The 15,926-nt window shown below is 44.9% G+C and overlaps 1 protein-coding gene across 3 annotated transcripts in view; it reads right to left on the bottom strand.

Annotated features, from left to right (window-relative positions):
• Positions 1-9,652, bottom strand: part of mpped2a (metallophosphoesterase domain containing 2a) — a 201,270-nt gene extending 191,618 nt beyond the window's left edge. Inside the window, exons 1-2 of one of the 3 annotated variants that reach the window (XM_073049866.1) lie at positions 8,722-9,652; positions 6,696-6,991 (exon numbers count right to left, since the gene is read on the bottom strand). In XM_073049866.1, the coding sequence (XP_072905967.1) occupies positions 6,696-6,847 (152 nt within the window). In that variant the 5' untranslated portion in view covers positions 6,848-6,991; positions 8,722-9,652. Of the gene's footprint in view, positions 1-6,695; positions 6,992-7,494; positions 7,595-8,063; positions 8,082-8,721 lie in introns of those variants that run through there. The other 2 variants (XM_073049869.1, XM_073049868.1) reach the window with 2 other exon arrangements.
• Positions 9,653-15,926: the final 6,274 nt, after the last annotated feature.

Raw genomic sequence — 15,926 nt, 5'->3', positions numbered from 1 at the left:
GACTCAGAAAAATAGATGCCAATGCCTCTTCCACTAATGAATGCTTCACATCTGAGCCTATCCCCATATGGCACACACTAGGATCAAGATTCAAGATTGTTTATTGTCATTCTTCAGTCATCATCATTATGTGTCGTTGGTATGATGTGGACAATCGTGGTCTTATCCGTGAACATGATTGCTCTAGGCAAATTTTTCTACAGAAGTGGTTTGCCATTGTCTTCTTCCGGGCAGTGTCTTTACAAAACAGGTGGCCCCAGCCATTATCAATACTTTTCAGAGATTGTCTGCCTAGTGTCAATGGTCCCATAACCAGGACTTGTGATGTGCACCAACTGCTCACTCAACCATTCACCATCTGCTCCTAGGGCTTCACATGACCCTGATCAGGAAGGGCTAAGCAAGTACTACACTTTGTCCAAGGGTGACCTGCAGGCTAGTGGAGGGAAGGAGCACCTTACACCTCCTTTAGTAGAGACGCATCTCCACCCTGCCATTATCATTCTTCAGTACAGGATTGCAACATGATTTATTTATTTATTTTTATTTAATGATAAACCACAGAACAGGCCCTTCTGGCCCAACAAACCACACAGACCAGCAACCTTCACATTTAACCCTAGCCTAATCACAGGACAATTTACAATGACCAATTGAACTACTAACCAGTACAGCTTTGGACTGTGGGAGGAAAGCAGAACACTTGGGGGAAACCTGTGCATTCACTGGGAGGATGTACAAACTCCTCACAGATGACATCACTGGTAAACTCTGACGCCCCGAGCTGCGATAGCGTCACACTAACCACTCAGCTACCCTTGCTTGTTACTCCGGATCCAATACAGCATTAAAAAAAACATAAAGGACACAATAAGAAAATAAACACAATAAATATCAATATTTTAAAAAATCCTACAAATCATAATGTAGAAATCTCTGTTTTGAGTATAGCTCCTATACATACATAAGAATAGTTTACACAGTATACCTAGAGCGATTGTATGCACAAAATGATAAATGACAGTGAATGGGGGGGGGGGGGGTGGGAGGCTGTGGAGAAGAGTGCTGGTGGGCAATGTTCCCTCTAATTTTTAGTAGTCAGTGTGCGCAAAAATCTTAAGTTGTGCAAATTTTTTTCCTGTTACAAAAGTATGTGCGCACTGAATACACACATGGCACAGTTTATGTAGGTTTACAAAATATTTGACATAAAACTACACAGAATAACAACAAAATAACATACATATTTAAGTCACTCAGTTATTTTTTTCTCTCTCCTGTCTTTGGCATTTACCCATTCTTTGTAAACTCTAGCTAGACTAATAGAACTTCCATCCAATTGATAGCTTTTTGATTCTCGTTAACATATCCATAACAAACAACAATACAAACAGATAACTCCAGTTTCCGAATCATACAGAAATATTTTTCATCGCTAAACATTCATTACTTCATGAGCTCTTGACGTAGTAGTTTCTACTATTTTGTTAAGCCATTCAACTGTAAACAAATTTGCAGTTCTTTTGCGCTTCACGCCCTTCGCTTCTTTTGAATTCGACATAGTGAATCAATATTATTTTTCAATAAAAACTTAGTCAGCTATCTACAGGATTTGAAACAGATCTTTGCAAACTTTACAATATGAACACTGTCCACCAAAGATGGCTGCCGCCGCGATGCAGCTCTACAAATCGGAACAGGAGAGGTGAGGTGACGTAAATTAGTGGCGTGCATTGTGGTATTTGAAAAACTGACTAACTAGTTAATAGAAACATTTAGCTAAAAGATTATAAAAGATTACTTTCAATAAGTATAATTAATTACTACATTATTTTAGGTAACTAATCTTTTGTGCACACATTAATTTCCTTTGTGTGCTGGTTGAAAAACGTGTGCACGCACACACTTGCACAGCTTAGAGGGGTGGAGTGGGTTAATGGATAGAGATTTTGATCGGCCCGACGATTTAGGGGAAGTAACTGTTTTTGAGTCGAGTGGTGCTAGTATGGCTGCTGCATTGCCTCTTCCCTGATGGGAGTGGGTGGGATCCTGCTTGACGCCACTGGCCCTTTTCCAGCACCCTTCTATATACACGTCCTTGATGCCAGCTAGGCTGGCGATGCGTTGGCAGTTTTAACTACCTGTTGTAGTGCCCTCATGGAAGAAGTGAGGAGTCCTCAATCCACACAAGCACTGGGTGTACAGCGCTCTCCACACACCAGAAACTCACACAGGGAACCAAATTTGCTTTCAAACCCACGCTAGAGCAGAGCTGCTTAGTACAACAGCAACACCGGTCATTACAATGGATAACAAGATGCTTGGAGCGAGTTACCGGCTTGACATTTGATTGAGGTTAAGAAGACTGCATAAACTGAGAGCAAAGTTCAAGCTGTTTTATAACTGCTGTCTGAACTTTTAAAAGACTGCACTATGACCCTGAAATCACTCCAGACTGTGAGTATTATTGTTAAAAAATAATGCCCCGAAGAGCAGTGTGCGTTTTTTTTTAATTCAGCAAGTCTGGTTTGCAAATTGCCCCCTGCAACAGGCCATCGGTTTTTATTCACATCAGTGATTCAAGGAACACGTTTAAAAAACAGTGTATTACTGCCTCACACTGCTGAGAAGAGACTGTGAATGAGTCTAACTCCACTGGGATTTATCTGTACACAATATATGTAATATACAGGCATTCTAGAGCTGCCCATTCTGAATTCTCAAGTTAAATCCTTCTGGGAAATGAACCTTTGCTGCCACGTTTTGCAACGAGGGTTGCAAATAGCAGAATACTACTTCTTCCATAAGACACAGGAGCAGAATTAGGCCATTCAGCCCATCAAGTCTGCTTCACCATTCTATCATGGCTGATTTATTATTCCTCTCTATCGTATTCTCCTGCCTTTTTCCCATAACCTTTGATGCCCTGACTAATCAAGAACCTATCATCCTCTGCTTTAAATATATCCAATGGCTTGCCCTCCACAGCCATCTGTAGCAACTAATTCCAGATTTACCACCGTCACTCTATTCTGAGGCTATGCCCTCTGGTCCGAAACATCCCCTCCACATCCACTTCCAACCACATTTCTCTCCCCACCCATACCCTCCTAATAATTCCAAAACCACTTTTACATATTAAGCTCAAAAGATTCTGCAATGTTCCTCCAGACCATGGTGCACCCACGAAACATATATCAAACGCGGCACAGAAGACAAATATTATCATAACTAAGTTAATAAAATATAATTCAAAATGCATATAGTTCACAGCACAGGTAAACAGTACAGCAAACAGTAAAGAAGTCGCTGACTTAGTGATGAGATCTCGGTGGTGGCGGGGTATTCATTAGTCTCACAGCCTGGGGGAAGAAGCTGTTACCCAGTCTGGCAGTCCCAGTCCTGATGCTCCTGTATCTCCTTCCTGATGGTGGTGGGTCAAAGACATTTTGGGCTGGGTGGTATGGATACTCAACAATGCTTTGGACTCTTCACGTACAACGATAAATGTCACAAATAATGGTGGGGAGACTCCGGTGATTCTTTCAGTAGTGTTTATTATCCTTTGTATATTGTGAACTTAATGACTGTTCTCCGTAGTGTGGTTCTCCACACACAAAAAAACACCCATTATGCATCCTGTATTTCACATAAAGCTATTCTCCCTGTGTATCCTGCACTTAAATATTGCACCAACTGTGAATGCTATATTTGTGCACAGTTCCTACTGCAGTTCCTGTGTTTGACAATTGACCTTCATTGTAATATACATACAGAGGCCACTTTATCTGATACCTCCTGAACTTAACAAAGCGGCCATGGAGTGCATGTTCATGGTCTTCTACTGCTGTAGCCCATCTACTTCGAAGTTTGATGTGTTATTCATTCAGAGATGTTCTTCTGCACACCACTGTTGTGACACGTGGTTATTTGAGTTGCTGTCACCTTCCTGTCAGCTTGGCCGTTCCCCTCGGACTTCTCTCATTAACAAGGCGTTTATAGAAACGCTGCCCTCTGGATGTTTATTTTTCACACCATTCTCTAAACTCTGGAGACTATTGAGAGTGAAATCCCAGATCAGCAGTTTCTGAGATACTCACTCTGGAACCAACAATCAAAGTCACTTAGATCACGTTTCTTCCCTATTCTCACGTTTGGTCTGAGCAGCAATGGAACTTCTTGACCATGTCTGCATGTGCTTTTATACATTGAGTTGCTGCTGCATGATTGGCTGATTAGATATACGTATTAACAGCAGGCGTACTTAATAAAGTGGCCACTGAATGTATGTTTTAACTTAAGCAACATATGCAGTCTTCATTTCAAAAAAAAACACCCTCAAAATTGTTGATAAATTCATATTCGTTTCAGCATTTTTTAAGTACAGTATTATTTTTAGACCATAACACATAGGAGCAGAGTTATGCCATTCCGCCCATCGAAGCTGCTATGCCATTCGATCATGGCTGCTTTAATATCCCTCACAACCCCATTCCCCTACCTTCTCCCTGAAACCCTTGACACCCACACTAATCAAGAACCTATCAACCTCTGCTTTCAATTCACCCAATGACTTGGCCTCCACAGCCGACAGAATTCCACAGATTCATTAACTTCTGACTAAAGAAATTCCTCTTCACCTCTGTTCGAAAGGGACATCCTTGTAGTCTGAGGCTGGGTCCTCTGGTCTGAGATTCCCCTACTCTAGGAAACATCCTTTCCACATTCACTCTATCTGGGCCTTTCAATATTAGACAGGTCTCAATGAGAGTCCCCCCTCATTCATTTAAATTCAATTGAGTACAGGCCCAGAGCCATCAAACACTCCTGATACATTAACCCTTTAATTCCTGGGACCACAATTATTATTCTCCTCTTGACCCTCTCCAATGCCCATACATCTTTTCTTTGAAAAGGGGCCTGAATCTGCTCACAATACTCCGTGTGGTCTTTTTTTATTTAGAGTTACAGCATGGAACTGAACCTTCCAGCCCTTCAATCCGTACTGCTCAGCAGCCCCTAATTTAACCCGAGCCTCATCACAGGGTAACTTTTACAATGACCAATTAACCTACTAACTGCTGCCTTTGAACTGTGTAAGGAAACCAGAGCACCCAGAGAAAACGCACACATTCCACAGGGAGGACGGACAAACCCCTTATAGAGGACATCGGGATTTAACTCTTAGCTCCAATGCCCCAAGCCATAATAGCACCATGCTAATCACCACCTTACCATAGCATTCAATGCCTTATAAAGCCTCAGCGTTACATCCTTGATTTTATATTCTAATCCTATCAAAATGAATGCTAACATTGCATTTGCCTTCCTCACCACTGACTCAAACTGAAAGTTAATCTTTAGGGAATTTTGCAGAAGGACTCCTGAGTCCCTTTGCACCTCTGATTTTATAATTTTCTCCGTTGAGAAAACAGTCTACATCTTTATTCCTTCTTCCAAAGTACACAGACAAGCACTTCCCTACACCATATTCCATCTGCCACTCCTTTGCCCATTATTCGATAGATTTGCAGAATGGATTTTGAAGTTATTTTGATACACTTCAAAAGAAAAGGAAAATGGAAGGTTGGCAGAGTCTGCCTCGCATGATGTCGGTTTCTCAACAATAAAGTGCAGGGGAAAATCAGAGTAACAGCAGGTATCAGTTAACATGAAATGGAGTTTGCTTATCCCAGCTACACTGTCTGGGATCTTAAAGACTTTCCGTAACAGCAGCAGTCTAATGAACATAAATAAATCAGATAAGGTCTTTGCCTGAAAACTTTCTGACCAAACTTCAACAGACAATACCCAGGGACACTGGAATGAGCTCGGATAAAGGCATTGTCTGAAATTCTCCAACAGTTTGTAAAACAATCTCTTATATATGGTTGGACAGCCAAAAAGCAAATGTCACCTTATTAAATATAATAAAGTATTTACAAAATACCATAATGGAAACAACCTTCTGTTTAATTTTTTCCCTCGTCAGCTAAAATTTAGAGACAATTTAAGATGTGCTCAAGATCCTTGGGGTCAGTATTCCCTATCCCCTGAGCTTCTTGACATCTAATTGACAAATAGTTTGTGAACCTTCTGTAACAATTTACTTGTTCATTCTGAGCCACATTTATAGATTGTTATGAATCACAAGAAATGCCTGATGCTGAGCCCTTGGCAGATGTATTCGTGCTAAATCACTTCAAACAGAAGCAGTAATTGCAGCAATCCAGTGCTTCATCAGGGTTCAGGAGTTCCTGTTTCTTGCATGTGTGTACATTTCTGTTTCTGTGAAGATGCATCTGCCCATCTGTGTGTGCGTGTGAGAGAGTGCATGTGCCTGTGAGTGTGTGTGAGCATGGGTGTGAGCGTGCGTGTGCATGTGTCTTTGTGCATTTCTGATCCTGTATATACATCTGTCTATTCCTGTGCACAAGTGTGTCTGCCTGACCCTGTGTGTACGTGTTGTGTGTGTGCGTGTGCGCATGCACGTGTATATATTTAAGTACCTTTATATATACATCTGTCTGTCCCTCTTCGTATGTCCGTGTGTATATGCATCTGTGTGTGTTTGAGTGTGAGGGAGCGAGGGAGGGAGAATGGGGCGGTCTGTATTTTTGTTTCGTGTACTGTTTTCAGTGCATATCCTGAGTTTAGAGAAATGCAGAGTGGCAGCCAGCCGGACTGGTACTCACATATGCACGTGGGGCGGTTGGAAGCGACTCTGGTTAATGTTGTAATGCGTGAAGGCTTGAGTCGGGTTCGAGCTGTACTCGTCCACTGTGATGGTAATTTTCCCTTGCGAAGGAATTCCATGGGCCATCCTCTCTCGTTCGACAAAATCCATTTACACTCTTCCTTCGGCAAACGCTAAGCAGCGCATTGTGGGCCGTTTGGTACCTGTGGACTTCCAGCCTTCCAATCTGGACACCACCAGCTACGTTAAATCAAAAATTGGGGCACCCCAGGAAAAAAAAACGGCAGCAGCGTCCTAGAAAGAGAGGGGAGGTAAATAGACAATTTGAGAAAAATTGGTTGAAATATAGAACAGTTCTAGTACACGCAAGTTCAAAAGAGAATCATTCTTCCCAACAACCCAATACTGTATGGAATAATTCTCTCCATCCCAAAGAGAAATTCTTCCACAAATTGTGAAGGGAAATTTTTTTTAAAATTCTCACGGTTAACTCTATGAATGCTTTTAGATCCAAAACTCTTACCGGAGTTGTTCCAACACCGGACACAATTGACAGCAGTATAAATGTTATTGTATACCTGACGGCCGCGCCGCAGTAAAGGCTCAAGTTCACGAACTTGGGACTATAGACGATATTACATACGGTGAACATTTGCTGATTCCACACCTCTAACCACAAACAGCAACCCCCCCCCCCCCACCCTGATGCTTAGCTCAATAAATAAACCATGTCACTACTAGTATACATTCAGAACATCCATCACAGGCAGGCTATCTGTGTGTCAGACCTCACTTACAATGAACTCCGAAAAGGTGATGTGCTGGCAAACCTGTTCCTTCTCCCGAACACGAAGCCCCTGTTGTCGACCTCTGCTCTCTCCCTCCCTCCCTCCCTCCACATCCACGCGGTAGCAATGGGCAAGAGAAACCTGGTTCCCTCTTCACGTCCGCAAAACAAACCCCTCTCCACAACGTCATTCATTTCTCCGGCTAATCCCACCGCCGTCACTCATTCATATGTCCCCCCCCCCTCGAATTTTTCTTTATTTAAATATCTAATTCAAAAGCAGAAAGATGCACTAGCACCCAATCTCCCTTTGACGGCATTAATAACACCAGCAGAGGTTATTTTTTTCTCTCTTCCCATTTGTAGATTTTATTAATAATTTGCAAAATAATGACATACACGGTCTCTGCAATTTACCACTCAATTTTTGCTCATATTTAAGAAAAATAGAATTCCCTTCTTTAAATCTCTCTCCTGTCTAGGCCGCGAGTGTTTACAAATAAGCACGCATCGAAAAAGCATCACAATTGTTGCAAAAATAGTTATATTTCAGAGATATATATAATCTAAAATACGCACATAAAGATCAATAGTTCAAAATTAGTCATTTTTGTTCTCGGATTATCAGCATCAACTCTGTTGCAATTTTGATGAATTAAATATAAAGAGGGAGGGAGGGAAAGAGAGGGATGGGGTTGGTGGATAAAGAGGGGAAGAAGGGTACCGAACAGGTCAGTAGTTTGCATTAGATTCTGATCTCGCCTTTTGTGCGGCGGGTTACTGGAAAGAGAGGGAGAGCGAGAGAGAGCGAGAGAAATCAAGAGGACGGCCTTCGTCGCAATTGCTTAAAAGATCGCGACCGTGAAGACTTTTGTGTGGTGTGTGTGTGTAAAAAAAAACACACTCACAACCAGGAATTAACTCCCCTCGAAACACACAGGGACAGAATATAAAGAGAATCGCTACATGTCAGTATCAGAAACGTTGCAATTTCTCCGAAAACGATACATTTGGCAACAAGGCGTTCGAAAATAGGTTAATTTCAAGCCATTCTGGTTGTCTCCCGCCTTGTAGTGACAGAGCACCTCTAACCCCGCGCCGCCGACCCCGGCTTTTGTGGCTGCCTTTATTCCCCTTCCTTTCCTCCTTCCCTCTCTCCCTCCTTTCTTTTCACCCTCCCTCCCTCCCTCCTCTTTTTAAGGCACAAGGTTTCTGGGCTTTTCCCTTAAAATATTACCTCTGCGTGTTTTTTTTTGTTGTGTGTGTAGTTGAGTCGGGAATCCGGGGTTGTCCTTTTTCGGGGTCTTCACTGGAGCCGATTCATCCGGAGGGGAAGGAGGGAGGGTGAGAATGAAAATCAGGGAAGGAGGGAAGGGAGAAGGGGTGAGGTGGGAGGGTGGAGAGAGAGATTGCCTGAGGATGGCTGGCGGGCAAAAGGTGGGCACGGGGAGGGAGGTGGCGGGGGTCACCGGCTGACTGATTCTTTCTTCCCTCCCCGGGGCACGAACCTCCGACCCGCCGGCACCCGGGAGCCGATCACAGCGCAGCCTCGCTTTCGACCTTCGCTCGGGTCAGCGCTCCCGCAGGAGGAGCGAGCGAGGGAGGGGAGCGGATCAACCCAAAAAACAGGGGGGCAGAGCAGGAGCCGAGGGGTGGGGGGTTGGAGAGAGGGGTAGGGGGAATGAGGGAGGTGGGTGAGAGGCTGGGGTCAGCGACAGGCACAAGGGGGAGAGGAAGGGAGGGTAATGACACACAATGCTCGCAGCACAGACTCCCTGCCTGACATATAGACAGATTTACATAAAATCACATTTCAACCAATAACTTCTCTCTAACACACAACTTTAGAAGTCTTTTTTAAAATAAAAAAAACTTTTAATGTGTGCCTTTTCATAAAAGCGTTGTGTGTAGATCTTGGTTTAATTTTAAAAAGGCGTTTTTTCCACCGTACCAAATAAACAGGGACGAGGGAGCAATTGGAATTGTGCCAAGCGAGAGAGAGAGAGAGAGAGAAAGAGAATACCATTGAGAGTGGCGGGAAAACAGAGAAGGATTGAAGTCGGTCAGCGGTAATTCCTGACTCGGGAACTCCTCACTGATGTATGCTTGTTCATTGACTGCGGGCAGCTCGAGTCCGTGTGTCCTGCGAGTGTGTGTGTGTGTGTGTGTGAGAGAGAGAGAGAGACAGCGTGCAGAGTGGTCAACCGTTAACTCCTGAAGAGCCGGATCACTGAACTGAAACTTCACCGGTAAGAGACTGAAGGGGACAGGGTAGTGTGCAGGGGCAATGGAAACGAGAGGGGGAGAAATTATATGCCAACTAGAGGGAATGGGAAGCAAGGAATTTCTTTAGCCAGGGGGCAGTGAATCTGTGCAATTAATTTTTAAGCGGAGGTTGATAAGTTCTTGATTAGTAAGGGCCTCAAAGGTTACAGGGAGAAAGCAGGAAAATGAGGTTGAGAGGGATGAAAAAAATCAGCCGTGATGAATAGTGGGGCCAAATGGCTTAATTCTGCTCCTATATCATTAGGGACCCCCATCACCCAGGACGTTGCTACCATCAAAGAGTAGGCACAGGAGTCTGAAGACACACGCTTACGTTTTAGTAACAACTTCTTCCCCTCTGCCGTCAGATTTCTGAATGGACAAGGTTCAGTACTTAACTACTTTTTTCTTTTTTTCGCACCACTTATTTCATTTAACTTTTAAATGTATATTTCATTTGTAATTTATAGCTTTTTTATTATTATGCATTGCAATGTACTGCTGCCGCAAAATAACAGATATCACGACATGTTGGTGACATTAGATTCTGATTATGTCTTACGATCTTAATGGGGAGTGTGCAAAGGGAAAGTGTGGGAGGGGAGAAGGGGAGGGTGCGAGGATAATGGGAGGTGTAGTGGGAAGGGATTGAGGAATGGAAATGAGAAAAAAATGATTATCAAAGAGTGCAAAGATATGAAATTACTATAAATTTCAAAATAAATAAATACTGTATCAATTTTATCACTGACATGCAGTACAATGCAAGACACAAAAATTACTATAACTTTATAAAGATAGCAAATAGTGCAAAGATAATTAACAAGGTAGTGTTCATGGACCATTCAGGAATCTGACGGTGGAGGGGAAGAAGCCAGTTCCAAATTGTTGAGTGTGTTAAACAGCTTAAGCTCCTGTATTTCCTCCTGTGTGGGAGAAATGAGAAGAGAGCCGGTGCTGGGTGGTGAGGGTCTTTTAGTTATGGGTCTGTCTTCTTGAGGTTCACAATGGTGGCGAAGCTTGTGCCCGTGATGGAGCTGGTTGAGCCTATACCCTGTGTACCAGGCTGTGATCCTACCAGTCGGAACGCTCTCCTCTGTACAACTAAATGTTTGATGTTCTACCCCAGGAAGTGAAATCACATTTTATCTACACCAATAGATGGACTCACTATCTATTGTGGACACACTATGGACTCACTATAGGTGTCTAGTCTTGAGATACGTATCATCAAATCTAGCTATCAGCCAGGAGGAGAGATTTTAGGGAGCTAGGTAGAAGGCTTAAAAGCAGAACCTCCAGGGTAGTAATCTCTGGATTGCTGCCTGTGCCACGTGCCAGTGAGGGTACGAATAGGATGACTTGGCAGATGGAGTTACGGAACGGTGCAGGGGGCACAATTTCCGATTTCTGGATCATTTGGATCTCTCTAGGGACGGTACAATCTGTACAAAAGGGACAGGTTGCACCTGAATCCAAGAGGAACCAATATCCTTGCGGGCAGGTTTGCTGGAGTTGTTGGGGAGGGCTTAAACTATTTTGGCAGGGGGATGGGAACCGGAGTGATAGGACTGGGGATGGGGCAGTTGATATGTGACTAGATACAGAGAAGAGGAAGTATTCTAAAGGCAGAATGATGCAACCGTGGCTGACAAGAGAATTCAAAGCCAACATAAAAGTAAAAGAGGGCTTATAGTAGAGCAAAAACGAGTAGGAAGTTAGAGATTGGGAAGCTTTCAAGTACCAAGAGAAGGCAACTAAAAAGCCATAAGGGGCAAGAGATGAAGGTAATCTAGCCGATAATAGCGAAGAGGATACCAAGAGTTTTTTCAGATATATAAAGAGTAAAAGAGAGACGAGAGTAGATATAGGACTGCTGGAAAATGACACTGGAGAGGTAATAATGGGGATAACAAAATGGTGGATGAACTGAGTAAGCATTTTACATCAGTCTTCACTTGTGGAAGACACTAGCAGTATGCAGGAAGTTCAAGAGTGTCAGGGGCAGAAGTGAGTGCAATGGATCTTACTAGGGAGAAGCTGCCTCGGAAGCTGAAATTTCTGAAGATAGGTAAGTCACTTGGACCAGACGGACTATACCACAGGATTTTGAAAGAGGTGGCTAAAGGGAATGAAAAGGCATTAGTAATGAACGTTCAAGAATCACTAGATTCTGGCATAGTTCCTGAGGACAGGAAAACTGAAAATCACACTCCACTCTTCAAGAATGGAGGGAGGCAGAAAGTAGAAAACTATAGGTCAGTTAGTCTGACCTCAGTGCTTGAGAAGATGTTGGAGTCGATTGTTAAGGGTGAGGTCTCAGGGTACCTGCAGGCACAGGATAAAAAAGGCCAAGGTCAGCACGCTTTCCTGAAGGGAATATCTGGCCTGATAAATCTGTTGGAAGCCTTTGACAAAATAACAAGCAGGATTGACAAAGGAGAGTTTGTGGATGTTATATACTTGGATTTCCAGAAGGCCTTTGATAAGGTGCTGCACATGAGGCTCCTTAACAAAATAAGAGCCCATGTATTACAGGAAAGATACTAACATGGATAGAGCATTGGCTAATTGGCAAAGAGTGGTAATAAAGGGAGCCTTTTTGATTGGCTGCTGGTGACTAGTGGTGTTCTGCAGGGGTTTGTGTTGGGAGTGCTGCTTTTTACATTATGTATCAGTGATTTGGATGTCGGAATTGATGGCGTTGTGGACAGGTTTGGGGGCAATATGAAAATAGATGGAGGGGCAGGTAGTGATGAAGAAGCAGAGAGGCTGCAGAGGGGCTTAGACAGATTTGGAGAATGGGCAAAAAAGTGGTAGATGGAATACAGAGTTGCTCCGATTGCCAGCATCTGCAGATTTTCTCTGGTCTGAGATGGAATACAATGTCGGGAAGTGTATGGGCATGCACTTTGGTAGCAGGAATAAAAACATAGAGTATTTTTGAAACAGGGAGAAAATCAAAATATTATATCCAATTGGAGGGGACTAGAATGTAAAAGCGAGGGTGTAATGCTGAGGATTTATAAGTCACTGGTGAGGCCTCACTTGGAGTATTGTGAGTAGTTTTGGGCCCCTTATCTAAGAAAGGATCTGCTGACATTAGAGAGGGTTCAGAGGATATTCATGAGGATGATTCCATGAATGAAAGTTAATATATGAGGACTGTTTGATTGCTCTAGGCCTATCCTGGCTGGAGTTTAGAAGAATGAGGGGGGGAATCTCATTGAAACCTATGGAATGTTGAAAGGCCTAGATACAGTGGACGGGAGAAGATGTTTCGTATAGTTGGGGAGTCTATGACCAGAGGACACAACCTCAGAGTAGAAGGATGACATTTAGAATGGAATTTCTTTAGACAGAGGGTGGTGAATTTGTGGAATTCGTTGCCACAGGGGCCTGTGGAGGCATGGTTATTGGGCATATTCAAGGCAGAGGTTGATCGGTTCTTAATTAGTGAAGGTATGAAAGATTACAGAGAGAAGGCAGGAGAATAAGATTTAGAAGGAAAATGAATCAGCCATGATGGAATGTCGGAGCAGTCTCAATGGGCTGAATGGCCTAATCCTATGTTTTATGGTCTTGTCATGTTATGTTTAAATACTAGTTTCAATTCTCCCAACACTCATCTAAGGTCAAGTTCAAGTTCAGTTTATTCAACTGTCTACATGTATACCGCCAAATGAAACAATGTTCCTTTGGATCAAGGTGCACAACACAGAACATATAACTCACACACAGCACATAAAACAATATTGGCGCAAAATAAATTAACAATTGATAAGCTACGTTTACAACACAAGTTAAAAAGTAAACAGGATAATGCTACTGAAGCTTCATGAGTAAACACGAGGAAATCTGCAGATGCTGGAAATTCAAACAACACACACAAAATGCTGGTGGAACACAGCAGGCCAGGCAGCATCTATAGGGAGAAGCACTGTCGACGTTTCGGGCCAAGACCCTTCGTCAGGACTAACTGAGAGGAGAGATACTAAGAGATTTGAAAGTAGGAGGGGGAGGAGGAAATGCGAAATGATGGGAGAAGACCGGAGGGGGTGGGATGAAGCTAAGAGCTGGAAAGGTGATTGGCAAAAGGGATACAGAGCTGGAGAAGGGAAAGGATCATGGGACGGGAGGCCTCGGGAGAAAGAAAGGGGTGGGGGTGGGGGGAAGCACCAGAGGGAGATGGAGAACAGGCAGAATGATGGGCAGAAAGAGAGAAAAAAAGGAAGGGGGAAAGAAACTAAATATATCAAGGATGGGGTAAGGAGGAGAGGAGGGAGAAGCTTCATGAGTGATGTTCTGAGTGGTGGCAGGGAGTTCAGTAGTCTCATGGCCTGAAGGGAGAAGCTGATTCCCATCCTAACAGTTCTTGTCCTAATAAAAGTACCTCCTGCCCAATGGTAGGGAGTCAAAGTGATGGATGGGAGGACTGACAATGCTAAGAGTCCTGCATACACAGCGCTCCTGATAAATATCCCTGATGGGTGGAAGAGAGGCTCCAGTGATCCAGTACTCACAACCCTCTGTAGGGCCTTGCAGTCAGATGGCTTGCAATTCCTGTACCAGACAGTGATGCAGCTGGTCAGGGCACACTCGATGCTGGTCAGGGCACACTCGATGCTGGTCAGGCCACACTCGATGCTGGTCAGGCCACACTCGATGCTGGTCAGGCCACACTCGATGCTGGTCAGTCCACACTCGATGCTGGTCAGGGCACACTCGATGCTGGTCAGGGCACACTCGATGCTGGTCAGGGCACACTCGATGTTGGTCAGGCCACACTCGATGCTGGTCAGGGCACACTCGATGCTGGTCAGGCCACACTTGATGCTGGTCAGGCCACACTCGATGTTGGTCAGGCCACACTCGATGCTGGTCAGGGCACACTCGATGCTGGTCAGGCCACACTCGATGCTGGTCAGGCCACACTCGATGCTGGTCAGGGCACACTCGATGCTGGTCAGGGCACACTCGATGCTGGTCAGGGCACACTCAATGCTGGTCAGTCCACACTCGGTGCTGGTCAGTCCACACTCGATGCTGGTCAGGCCACACTCGATGCTGGTCAGTCCACACTCGGTGCTGGTCAGTCCACACTCGATGCTGGTCAGGCCACACTCGATGCTGGTCAGGGCACACTCGATGCTGGTCAGGGCACACTCGATGCTGGTCAGTCCACACTCGGTGCTGGTCAGGCCACACTCGATGCTGGTCAGGGCACACTCGATGCTGGTCAGGGCACACTCGATGCTGGTCAGGCCACACTCGATGCTGGTCAGGGCACACTCGATGCTGGTCAGGGCACACTCGATGCTGGTCAGTCCACACTCGGTGCTGGTCAGGCCACACTCGATGCTGGTCAGTCCACACTCGATGCTGGTCAGGCCACACTCGATGCTGGTCAGGCCACACTCGATGCTGGTCAGGGCACACTCGATGCTGGTCAGTCCACACTCGATGCTGGTCAGTCCACACTCGATGCTGGTCAGGCCACACTCGATGCTGGTCAGGGCACATTCGATGCTGGTCAGGGCACACTCGATGCTGGTCAGGCCACACTCGATGTTGGTCAGGCCACACTCGATGCTGGTCAGGGCACACTCGATGCTGGTCAGGCCACACTCGATGCTGGTCAGGCCACACTCGATGCTGGTCAGTCCACACTCGATGCTGGTCAGGGCACACTCGATGCTGGTCAGGGCACACTCGATGCTGGTCAGGCCACACTCGATGCTGGTCAGGGCACACTCGATGCTGGTCAGGCCACACTCGATGTTGGTCAGGGCACACTCGATGTTGGTCAGGCCACACTCGATGCTGGTCCTGTTGAAAGGCTGAGGATTTCAGTCCTCAAGGCTGTTGCTCCATGGCCTCCTCTACTGCCTCAGTGAGATTGGAGGAGCAGCAACTCGTATTCCGTCTGAGGAGCCTCCATCCTGATGTCATAAATATCAATTTCTCCATCTTTTGTTAACTTCTGCCCCCTGTCCCCCTTCTCTCCTTTTCCATTCATCATTCTGGCTCCACTCTTACCACTTCTCTTCTCCTTTCCCTGCCTATCGCCTCCTCCTGGGTCCCCTCCTCATTCCCTTTCTCCCATGGTCCACTCTCCTCTCCTATCAGCTTCCTTCTTGTGCCCTTTACCTTTCTCGCCTATCACCTCCCGGCTTT

The sequence above is a fragment of the Hemitrygon akajei genome, chromosome 6, assembly GCF_048418815.1.
Source record: "Hemitrygon akajei chromosome 6, sHemAka1.3, whole genome shotgun sequence".
NCBI lineage: Eukaryota > Metazoa > Chordata > Chondrichthyes > Myliobatiformes > Dasyatidae > Hemitrygon > Hemitrygon akajei.
Note: the sequence above shows the minus strand (reverse complement) of the source record. Positions and strands in the feature narration are given on the sequence as shown.